Source organism: Lupinus angustifolius, chromosome LG17 (genome assembly GCF_001865875.1).
Source record: "Lupinus angustifolius cultivar Tanjil chromosome LG17, LupAngTanjil_v1.0, whole genome shotgun sequence".
NCBI classification, from domain to species: domain Eukaryota; kingdom Viridiplantae; phylum Streptophyta; class Magnoliopsida; order Fabales; family Fabaceae; genus Lupinus; species Lupinus angustifolius.
In genome coordinates, this window is record NC_032025.1 from 7,052,102 (window position 1) to 7,064,210 (window position 12,109).

The 12,109-nt window shown below is 32.4% G+C and overlaps 2 protein-coding genes across 3 annotated transcripts; one reads left to right on the top strand and one right to left on the bottom strand.

The window, feature by feature from the left end:
• LOC109331525 (transcription termination factor MTERF6, chloroplastic/mitochondrial) lies at window positions 249–2,509 on the top strand. The gene is made up of 2 exons (XM_019566073.1): window positions 249–362; window positions 1,253–2,509. Exon 2 carries the CDS (start codon window positions 1,259–1,261, stop codon window positions 2,243–2,245), a length of 987 nt encoding a protein of 328 aa, XP_019421618.1. The 5' UTR covers window positions 249–362; window positions 1,253–1,258; the 3' UTR covers window positions 2,246–2,509.
• On the bottom strand, window positions 3,215–10,082 carry LOC109331524 (probable sulfate transporter 3.3). 2 transcript variants are annotated; one of them, XM_019566071.1, is made up of 14 exons: window positions 9,973–10,075; window positions 9,567–9,823; window positions 9,393–9,441; window positions 9,074–9,281; window positions 8,797–8,968; window positions 8,020–8,085; window positions 6,230–6,343; window positions 6,025–6,141; window positions 5,649–5,775; window positions 5,253–5,539; window positions 4,557–4,747; window positions 4,386–4,465; window positions 3,751–3,827; window positions 3,215–3,681 (listed from the first exon to the last, which is right to left on the bottom strand). In XM_019566071.1, exons 2-14 carry the CDS (start codon window positions 9,813–9,815, stop codon window positions 3,493–3,495), a joined length of 1,926 nt encoding a protein of 641 aa, XP_019421616.1. In that variant the 5' UTR covers window positions 9,816–9,823; window positions 9,973–10,075; the 3' UTR covers window positions 3,215–3,492. The 2 variants fall into 2 exon arrangements, with proteins under 2 accessions (XP_019421616.1, XP_019421615.1); XM_019566070.1 differs by having other exon boundaries at window positions 9,567–10,082.

A 12,109-nucleotide genomic window follows, 5' to 3' on the forward strand; every position in this document is an offset into this window, starting at 1 on the left:
GTATTAAATTTATATTTTAGAGAATTAAAATATTTTTTATTGAATGTAGTTCATGTTATAATTTTTGTATTATTATAGTATCCAACTTAGTGAGGTGTATTAATTATATTTATATAGGATTATATGAATTTACTTTAGAAATAAGGCCAAAATAAGAAAATAAAATATTGGTGGTAGTTATTTGAAGTAGTATATATATATATATTATTAATTATTAGTTAGAAGCGTTTTATGCATTTCCCTAAAATAAAAGAGTAACATAAATTACTGAAACTGCGTCGTTTTATTGGTACGTTCTATCTTCATCATCTTCATCTCATCACTATCACCGTGGCATAGTTACTTCACTTCCCTCCATACAGGTTCTGCTCTCATCCTAGCTCTCATTTTTAGTTTCATAACTTCCTTTCCCTCTTTCAATTCAAATCCCACGCATACACCTCCCACTGTTACTCTCTTCTAACCATTTCTCCTTTCTCATTTTTAATAATTATATTTCTCTACTTATATTAGTTGGTTCTGCTATTTTTTTACATATGATTTTTCTTTCTTATTGTCGTATGGTAATTTTAAAACTCAATTAAACTAAATTCTGGTTGTTAACGATAGAATTTGTGAGTTTTTTTGTTACAATGAGATGAAATGTAACATGTGTTTTATCCTATATTTGTGCATGCATAATAGAAAAAAGAACATCATATGTGGTTAAAAAACTGAGACATTTCACTGAAGCTTATGGGTTCGAGTGTTAGGAGCTTGGTTCTACTTAAGCGTCTCATGTGAGTCTGGTGAAAGGTAGAAATAAACGTTTAGAGAGTTTCCCCTTAGGGTTTGTTTGCGAGTTGGGTTTTAGAGGGAAATGAATGACAAGGGAAGTCTTCAGAGCCATCTCACAAGTGCATTTGATGGCTCTAAAGTCTTCCATTTCCCTTTCTTCCCCTCCAAAACCCAGCTCATAAATGAACCCTTAATGAGTTTTCCAGGCTCGTTTCAGATTAATTAGAGTCAAATATGACTTCTGAATTCAAGGGTCTCAAACCGGAAAAAAATTAGACACATTTTAGTGGAATAAATAGAATAAAATGCAAGCACTTTATTAATGTCTTACTCCTTTCTATTCCATCTTGTTTTGTCTGTGTGCCAAACGCTACAGTAGCCTTTTATATTGTTAAACAAAATTTCTACTCAAATAGAATTGTCTTGTGAAGTTGCAAAAACTGAAATTCGTGCTTTGTTTTTAATGTGATCTCAGAGAAATATGGAAGTGTCTAGCAGCCATAATGGCAGTAACATGATGTGGTTTTTCAAGGATAGAGGATTTGATGACAATAGCATACAAGGAATGTTCAGAAAGTGCAAGCGCCTTGAGAATACACATCAGGAAAGAGCAAGTGAGAACTGGGAGTATTTCAAAGGGATTGGCATTCAAGAAAGGAAACTGCCCTCAATTGTTTCCAAATGTCCCAAGATTCTTGTGCTTGGTCTGAATGAGAAGATCGTGCCCATGGTTGAGTGTCTCAAGACGTTGGGGACAAAACCCAATGAAGTCACTTCTGCCATAACCAAGTTCCCTCACATACTCTCACACAGTGTGGAAGAAAAGCTTTGCCCCCTATTGGCGTTCTTTCAGGCATTGGGCATTCCTGAAAAGCAACTTGGGAAGATTATACTTCTCAACCCTCGGCTTATCAGCTACAGCATTGAAACTAAGCTGACAGAGATCGTGGACTTCCTTTCTAGCCTTGGACTCAACAAAGATGGAATGATCGGCAAGGTCATAGTCAAGGACCCATATATTATGGGTTACAGTGTAGATAAAAGGCTCCGCCCTACTTCACAGTTTCTGAAGTCAATAGGTCTGTCTGAGCCAGATCTTCAAGCAGTCACTTTGAACTTCCCAGAACTATTGAGTAGAGATGTGGACAAGGTTTTGCAACCCAATTATGCTTATTTGAAGAAATGTGGATTTCAAGATCAGCAGATAGTTTCTTTGGTTATTGGTTTTCCTCCTATCCTTATCAAAAGCATCAAGAATTCTTTGGAACCAAGGATCAAGTTTTTAGTAGAAGTAATGGGGAGACAAGTTGAGGAAGTCATCGATTATCCTTGCTTCTTTCGTCATGGCCTGAAGAGAAGATTAGTGTCGCGGCACAAACTCCTAAAGCAGAGGAATTTAAATTGTAGCTTGAGTGAAATGTTGGACTGTAATCAAAAGAAATTCCTCATCAAGTTCAGCTTGTTGTAAGGATGTGCCTTGAGTAACTAGGTTTCATCCCTATTTGATTCTGTTTCTGATTTTCGTGATTAGTTTAATTTTATAATACTCTTGAGTCATACTTATGTCTTCTGATGTAGATTCCCTTAACTTTCAGTTTTTGGGATCCAGAAATATATGATTTTTTGTTCTGATTTGTGATCTTGTGACCTGTTGTAACTAAGAAGATAGGTTGTGCTTTGGTTCTACGATTGAGTTATGTTTGCATGTCATGGTATTGAGGTACCTTTTCCATCATTTGGTTTTGGTGATGATGCCCTATAACTCATGCTGCCATACCTGCATTCTTTCATAGCCTGATGAGTTGTTTACAGTTCGTTTTGTCAATTGCCAAGGAATATTTGGGTAAGTTTCACTAATATCTGATTGAGCATAATCAAATAATTGCTTTACTAATTTCCTGTGACTGATCTGTAGTAAATTATTTACACCTTACGTACAATTTAGAATTTGAGATCATGGTGATTGATTTCTGTTTGTAAAACTAAGCATGGTTGTAATGACTGTAACCCAATTTGGTGACTGTTTCAATGCTGTATGTAACTAATCCCATTAAAGACATTGCATATACATAATAAGGGCGGTCCAGTGCAGCCTTATCCCTGCAAGCGGAGAGACTATTTTCAAGATTTGAACCTTTGACTTCCATGTTACACTAACTAACCTTATTGTTGCAACTCATTCTCATATAACTTTGATCTACTGTCAGTATAAAAGGTTTTAACACTATGATTGAGTCATGTATAGTCATCTCATCATAAGACTTTGATATCTTAGGTAATCTTTGTTATTATAGTCAAACTCTTTTAATGGTATGTCATCAAATGATAGAATGATAGTGTCAAACTTATTTTACATTAATACTGGATAAATATTTAAGTCATATAACATGACTTAGGATTATGCAATACACAGTTTTTTTGGAAATGTTATATTATATGCATAACTTGTGATCTTTGCAAGTAATTTTATTGAGTCAGATGTGTCCAAGAGTTCATGGGAATCAGCTTGGGTGATTGAATTACAAGCAACTAGTTTTTTCTTGTGAGGCAAATCTAGTAAGCAGAAACACAAATGACAGTTAAATTTCACTTTCATCATTTACACTATTGGATATTACAATGATTTATTTTTATACGAATTCTATGCTAGTCTTCTTGCTGTTGCTGCTTCTACTTTGTTTTATATTTGCTGATTTATTCTGCAATATCAATTGATCAGTAATGTGCCACAATTGTTTGTGCCCCTTCGGTCATGGTTGATGATTGACTTTTCATTGCTGATGAAAGTGAAGCTACGGCCTCTCCAACTGTCAAGAAAAGGTTATCTGCTCGTATGAAATCGTTATCTTTATCTGCTTTTTTCAGCTTTTCTATGACCTCGGCGAGGGGGTTCACCAAGACAAGCTGTCATAACTCACATGCATTAATCACAGTAGAAATTTAAAAATGTTAGTCAGAGTTTAGCATCCTTACCTCAACACCCTTCTTTTCTAATGTTGATTTTAACTCCCTGAAAAGTGAGATTCCACTTGTGTCGATGGCGCTCACAGCTGACAGTTTCAAAGAGATAAGAGATTTAATACATATTATTTTTCTGATTAGATCAGTAAAGTTTGCAGGGTTAGAAGGTAGATAAATTGATGAAAAATGTTAATAGTATGCTTGAGAACAAAGATTATCATAATAGTGCATGTCAATTAACTCATGGACCTTAGTTTGACATATATGTTGAATATGGGAGGTGAGAACACCCATAAATTAGAGCAGGATTTTTATTATTTTGCATTGTCTTATTAGCAGCTTCCTTTTCTGGTTCAACAATCAAATTACAAGTATTGTTATTTACATACATTTACATGCACCTCACCCAAATATGCTTTTTTTTTTTTGCCATACTATTACAATTAGTCTCTCTCTCTCTCTCTCTCTATTTTGTATAATACACTGATTCTAAACTGTGTACATTACTAGATGTGAAATATGTGAATAAAAATTGATGTGCAACAGAGATTATGAACAGAATGACTGTGCAACAGAGATTGTGTCATTCAGAAGAAATAAGATAACATGAAGTTCCAACTTTACTGATAAAATAATCATTAACTTACCTGACATCTCCAGGATAATAAATCGGAGATTTGAGTGTTCCTTTATGTTATCTTCTTCTTCTTCAATCCATCTTAATGTCCTAATATCACATGCAGTAGTATAGTGAAAGAGGAAACAATATCACTTACCAAGATAAAATATACAATAAAAACTGCAAAGTTGTGACCAACCTCTCGTTGAGATATGTAATGTTAGCAAAATTGATAGGAGCCTCAATGCTTAAAATAAGAAAACCAGGTATTCTTTCAGCTTCCTTATATTGATCAAGATTTCTATATATGTCTGTTCCTGGTATCTTCCCCAGCATTACTATTTTAGGCCTTGTAATTTGCAGGAGTATCTTAAAAGTTGACAACCCAACCTGATAGACAACATGGTCCCTTGTCAATAAACAAAGAACTACTATATTTTGTTCTACTTGCAAAGAAGGATGCAATAAAGAACTACTATCTTCCATATAAAAACTACTTTGGGTTTTAGTCACTCTCTTGTATCAGAAATGTAGATACAATCATGATTTATGCAAAAGAATATGAGACTATAAATAAAATTGTTGTAGGCATCATATATAATGGCAATTCCATAAATAATATGGGATATATGACATGATGTTCTTTTTTTATAACCAAGGGTATTCTTTCACCCTAAGAGTAAAGAACTAATCTATTTCTAGGTGTCAATTTCTGGGTGCATGATTGACCCTCCCAACAAGTGTCGCTCTCAAAAATTGAGGATTTGACCTTTTGATTTACTTCGATACTTGAGGATTCTGGGAGGCTTTATATGACTAGATCAATGTCTTGTTGGTTATGAGATAATGTTTTAGTAAACATTATTAGCAAAAATTGAAGAGCCCATGAACTTACTGCTATAGCAAGACCAAGCTGAACAGAGATGAAGATAACACCAAAGAATGCAACCAACATCACAATGAAATCGAATTTGTCTATCCTCCAAATTTGAAGAGCAGCAGGGATATCAATGAGGCCAATTACTGCTGTGACTATGATTGCACCCAAAACAACATTAGGCGTGTATTGGAACAATGGCATAACGAAAAGGAGTGTCACCATGACTGTCACAGACATCACAATATTTGACACTGCTGTTTTTGCACCTGCATTGTTATTAACAGCAGAGCGAGAGAAAGCACCTGAAATTCATGTAGTTACAAAGAGTGAATTAATACATGTTTCTTACATCATAGTCAATCATATGATTCATTAGTCTTTTCAAATGTTTTTTTGGTTGCAAATGTGAACCTGTTGTAACATAGCAGGAAGTGGAGGAGCCAATGACATTCATAAATCCGATTGCAATCATTTCCTTGTTTCCATCAACTTTGTAGTTTCTGAGAGCTGCAAATGTCCTTCCTACTGCAATTCCTTCCTGTTGTATTACATTTCACTTATCCATTAATGCAAATAACAAACACAATCATCGGAAGGCACGACCTTTACTCGTAAGTAGATACTATTGACAGGATTTGAAAACGCTACCTTTAGATCATAAGGCAACAAACTTACCATTTCACCCGGACTTACCTTCTTACAACTTGAATATAATGAAATAGTAAAATAAAAGAAAGCCATGAAATTATAAAAAGAAAGAGGGTGGAAAAGGAAATGTGAAACTTACAGTAAGGGATAAAATGCCAGTTATAAGTCCTGTTTTCATGACTAGGCCTAGGTAAGTTCCATGAAAGCGTAACATATTCCATGAAGGAGGATTTATTCCTTCTTGTAATTTTCCAATCTAACAACACAAGCAACCAATAGTAACATTATGATGTGTTTGATAAGCAAATAATATAGGGAGAGTTGGTGTTGGAGCAATGACTTACTACACTAATACCATGCTTTTGACCCTTGATTGCAAAAACCAGGAGAGTAGAGATGATTACAGATACAAGTGGTGCTCCAGCTGAAACCCAGAATAGTTTTGGTTTCCTCATGCTCTGCATGCATTTATTTTGGTACAAGTTAGTCACTACTTAACCCTCACCGGTACTCATAGTACAGGCTTTGTAATATGACAAAAATCATGTCCCGAATTTTAAATTGTCTCCTTCCCTATCTCAAATGTCACATTTTGTTACGTTTTGTTTTTAAAAAATTTCTTGTGATTGGTATAAGATACGAAACAAGACACGATCGAAGATAAGTGACCCCTTTAATAGCAAAAGTTTTTGTTAAGTGTTTTTGTTACAATACACAATTTTAATTAATTTTTACTGAATATCACAATCATTTACACTCACAGTCATATTTCAGATTAATATAAAGCATATTATTGTTTATTATTTAATATTATATAGAGAGAGACTGCAACTTTTATATATAACGATTTTGTATACCTAAAAGAATTAAAGATCTGCACAAGTTTCGTGCTGAAGTTGAGAAATCTACTGAAGTTTTTGCTCAAAAATGAAACTCTTCAGTAATTAGGTTTGTTTTAATATTGATAGTGATCACTTCTTGTTTTAGAACTGGATGTCTGGATCCAATGTTTTAAACAATATTTTACCTGAACTCAGGACATATTACAAAAATACGTAGAACTAAGTTTATCTCATATTTTAATATAACATTAAATATTTTGCATGACTTTAATATAAAATAAATAAGTAAGAAATTAGAATAAAATTATATTTATATTCTATAATATATACTATATAGTTTAAAACAAATAATAGCAATATATTTTTATATTATACAAAAGATATTTGCTTATATATATGCTTTAAAACACATTCGGTTGGAAATATGTGTTTAAAAAAATAATATGTCATATTGGGTTAGTTTGAGACAACTTAAAACATAATTAAAATCCAACTTGAAAAATAGACTGTATCCTATTTCTTGGGGAGGATAAGTTCCTTTTTGAACGAGAAATGTTTGTTACACAATATCATTTTAGTAACATCATTCTTTGATTTTGATTTTTATAATATAAATTATATATTTTGATTTTAATAATTTATCTTAGACCACGAAAAACGAGTAAATTTTTTTATTCTTGAATGACTCATTTATTCCTTAAATTAGGTGGGTTGGGCTTTAAAATTGTTAACTTGTTTATATCGAATTTATGGGTGCAACCTTTTGCACCTTTTTGACTTTTTCTTAGTTTCCTACTCTCTAAACCTTTCAGACAAGTGTGTTTATTGTATATATATTATTTTTGAATAAAAAATTCTGAGCCATATAATTCCCTTCAACTAAAAGCTCCAAAGAGATTGTGTAGAATCTGAACATGGCATATATCCTTATTTTTATAATTAAGTCCTCATAAGTATATATTTTTTAAACCGAACAACTATATTACTTTTAGCTAATAACATTATGACAATCTTTGTTAAGATGACAAAAGTTTGAAATTTTGAATATCTGACATGTTGCTATTCTGTATTAAATGTCAAATAAACATATCATAATATTGCAATAGTGGTTTTTTTGGTTATTAATATTGCAATAGTGTTATAGAAGAGAAAGGCTTATACAAAAATATTTATAACTACTTGAAACTAAATATCAGTGTAAACTATGAACCAAAAAGTTAATTTAATTCAGCTTTTTCCACATATAAAGTGCAAGAGAATAGAAAAAGAAAAGGTTGAAGAACATAACGTACAACATGTCTTGCCAGCAATAGTAGCACCAAGAAGCAAATCCCCATCACTATTGTTTGCCATGACCACTGCAGGGAAAGCCAAAAACATCTATCTTTTAACAGATAATCACCATTTTACCTAAAAGAGAATAATTAAGCTAGCAATTTTTGTGTATCACTATGTGCTATTTCATCAAAGATCACTTGTCAGAAAAGTGTCATAAAACATGTGTCTAATAAAATTGTAACACCAAATAAAAAATAACAATATTTTAATTTTGTTTCTCATTACTTATTTTTTTAATGTATCACAATTTCATTGGACTGAGATAGTATTTGAGACACACTTTGAAGACAAATGATGTGTATTCTTGTTATTTGTGCATGATTGTGGGAAATAGATCACATGTCTCACTTTTTATGTCTCATTGTGTTCTAATCCAATTGAATTTTATCACACAGTAAAAAAGAAAAATCATAAAAAAATAATTTTTAATGTTATTTAGTGATATTTGATTAGTCTGGTACATGCCAAAAATATTTGGGGACAGAGGATCGGACGTAGATCACGTATTCCGAAGGGTGTTTCACTCCCTATCTCAAACCAATCAAAATGCTACTTTGTATTATTTTCTGCTTTTAAATTTTTTCTTTATTCAAATGTTAATATATGATTGGCTTGAAATTGAGAATGAAAACATGATGGGGATAGGTGATCCCCATCACAGAGGACCCTGGTTCATGTTTGTGTGTGTGAATCAAACAGAGAGAATTGGAAAATATTAAGGAGCAATTAACCTCATGTATATTATGAAAAACAGAACTCATAACAGGAACCAAACCCATCTGATTTGTGAAATGTGTGATTCCAAGGAGGCTCTTGAGTTGTTGCAAAGATACAATTATAGCAGCTCCAGCCATGAACCCAATAAGAATGGCCTTAGATAGAAAATCAATTATAAATCCTAGCCTGCAATAATTATTAACACCTTATATCTTATGTATAAAAAAGATTCTTATATTATAGAAACATTAAAGAAAATGCAAACTTCATAATATGGTAATTAACTATTACCTTAGAATTCCAAGAGAAGCTTGAAAGAGACCAGCAAAGAATGTTGAAGTGAAAGCTAGCTGAAGAAACAGAATAGGGTCTAGTGTGGGAGACACTTCTTGCCTTAACATGGATCCCATAACAAGAGAAGCAATAGAAACAGGTCCTACTGCTAGGTCCCTTGAGCTTCCAAGAACAGCATAAACAAGTGGGGGAACAAAACTAGAATCTGAAATATTACGCAAATTAAAACATACTCATAAGCATAACACGAATTAGCCCAAGTTGTGAAGTAATTAAAGTAGGTCACCCAAAAGCAATAATCAATTGATAAACTCACAAAGTCCAACAATTGGGGGAAGATTTGCTAGCTTAGCATAACTGATTCCCTGAGTAAAAAGTTTATAGTTGAATAAGATAAGCAGCTTAAAATGACTAATAGAACCAAGAGTTCGACTCGGCTGGACTCGTTTCCGGAAATTAGAACCAAGAGTTAGACAACTTGATTACTAACCTGTGGGATGGCCAAGCTAGCAATAGTGAGGCCAGAAACAAGGTCAGATTTAAAGAGCTTGAGGGTATAATTAGGCCCCCATTGAAGAATAGGGAAGACGTATTGAGCTCCAAGGATTAACTTTCTATTAAGTGATTGTCCCTGGAATTGGCGCAAAGGATCATCAGGGAAAAAAGTTTCCTTCAACCTGGCCTTGAACTTGTGTAGGGTGCTCTTGTAGGGTGGTGGGACAACTTGGTGCACTTCCATAGTTATGTCTACACAATGAGAATGCATGCTAGTTGCATTATTAGGATCCATTGAAGATTAGAAAAAAAGTGATAATGTTGGAAATGATTTGGTATGAAGTTTCTTGTGTATTCAGCAATGTAGGCTTTTATGTGAGCCTCACCCTATTATTCAATACCTTCACAGACCGCTACAAAACAAGATTGCACCTCCCTTAACTAAAGTACAAATGGATAAAAACAAAATAATTTTTTGAAATGAAGAAACCCCAAGGGACACTAGGGGCTTGCTAGTAGTGGTATATATATATATATACACATATATGTATATATACGTATATATATATATATATATAATGTATATTCTATGTAATCTCTTCACAAATTTGTGCACGTATCATTTTCAGCCTGAAAAATTAGGTCCACAACATTTTTTTAGTTTTATAGAATATTTTCTAATCATTGTGAGTAATCTCCCCGGTAAGGTTATATGCATAAACTGACTTTAATAATGATATTTATCATATACACATGATCGAGTCTAACTAAGACCAAAATATTAATATGAAAATAGTGATGTTATATCTCCTTACTAAATTTTTCAATTAATTTTGTTCATAGGAAAGTGATATATGTGACTTATAAACTAATTATTGATATATGTTATTTTTTTGTGGGTACGAGGATTAGTAGGAAAATTTATTATTTTTTATATAGAATATAATGTTACAAGCTTAAATATACCATTCTTTCTATAGAGAAAAATGTATGTACGGATAAAGTATGAGTTTTATATGTTGTTACTGTATTCATGTTTTATTATTGACTCCTCACGAAAAGTAATTCAAATGAATTGTGAATGATGTATTAATATAAATATTTATCATACATTGTTTACATCAATATTATCATTAGCGACTGCTTTTGGCTCATAATTCGTGCCAATATGAAGTAGTTCTTTGATGAATTTTGGTTGCATTATTAATTAAATTCGAGCATATAATTTTGGTTTCAAGAATTTCCATATTGAAGAGCTTTTTATTTCGTAGTATTTATGAATATCATAACTCGATGCATACAAACAAAACTCGCTGTTTGTTTCAAAATATTCCTTGCATTAATTATGCTGTATTATTTATTTGTAAAAAAAACATCAAGACCAAAATCATATTACTTAGATTGGCACATTGTCTTCTATGATCTATCACAATAGTTTTTTTTATTCAATTAAAGCTACATGTGGTAAATCAGATTTTTGGGGTATTTTGTTATTCAGTTAAATAATTTAGGTAAGTCCACTGCTAGGGTTCATAAGGGAGACCATCACCAAACATAGATTCTTGTGGACTATGCCTCAATTTCTTACCAATTTGATCAACCTTTATTTGCTCTTGTCGGAATTCTTTTTTTAAGTTTGTTTTTGAGACACAATTTTGAGTATTTGAACTCCAGCACTTATACTTTATGTTTTACCTTCATCAACAAGTAACTCGATATAATTAATACATATATGTGTTATTCAGTAATTTACTGTCGAATAATCCAAGTATATTTTATGTGGCATCAATTAATTATTTGAATTATTAGAAAATTAGATTGATTAGCAAGAAAATGCATCTGGAAAGAAAAGGGATTCACTTACATACAAGGTAAAAAACTATTTCATATCTTAACCATTCATTTTATAAAATTCTAATGATTGAGGTATACTCGTTAATTCAAATTATTAAATTTTCTTATAATGAATGATTAAAATACAAACTAGTTTTTTTTAACTTACTTATAGTGGAGTAAGTGAATCACCTCCTATGTTGTACTATGGTTTAGTTTTGCCCCATGTGATTAAAAAGCCTTCACAAAAGGAGAAAAGGGTCGATTTCTCAAGTGAGAAAAAAAGAGAAAGGGACTTCTCAAGTGAGAAAAAAGAGAGAGTGCTTTTTCTCCCACGGTAATTCTTTTGAGTTTTGAGGGGCCATCACTAAGATAGGGAATTTGGGACATTTAAAGCAATTGATTCTACTAGCCACTGGACAACATTGAGAAAAAAGGCTTCTTTGTTATTGAGATCGTAACTAATACAAAAAGATGCATCCACATTCGTAAACTAATCACCTTTTCTTGAGACCTTAAGGTATGTTTTGTATTCAATTTTACTATAACCAAATATAATACTTGGACTAAGGGTCAAATTGGTAATTTTTCTTACATCTCCCCCCTGGAGCCCAGGTATCATATATACCCCAAAATAAAGAGCAAAGATTCATATTTGATTGAAGGGTGGGACACATTTTTAATTTAAATACTGTTATAAAAGTA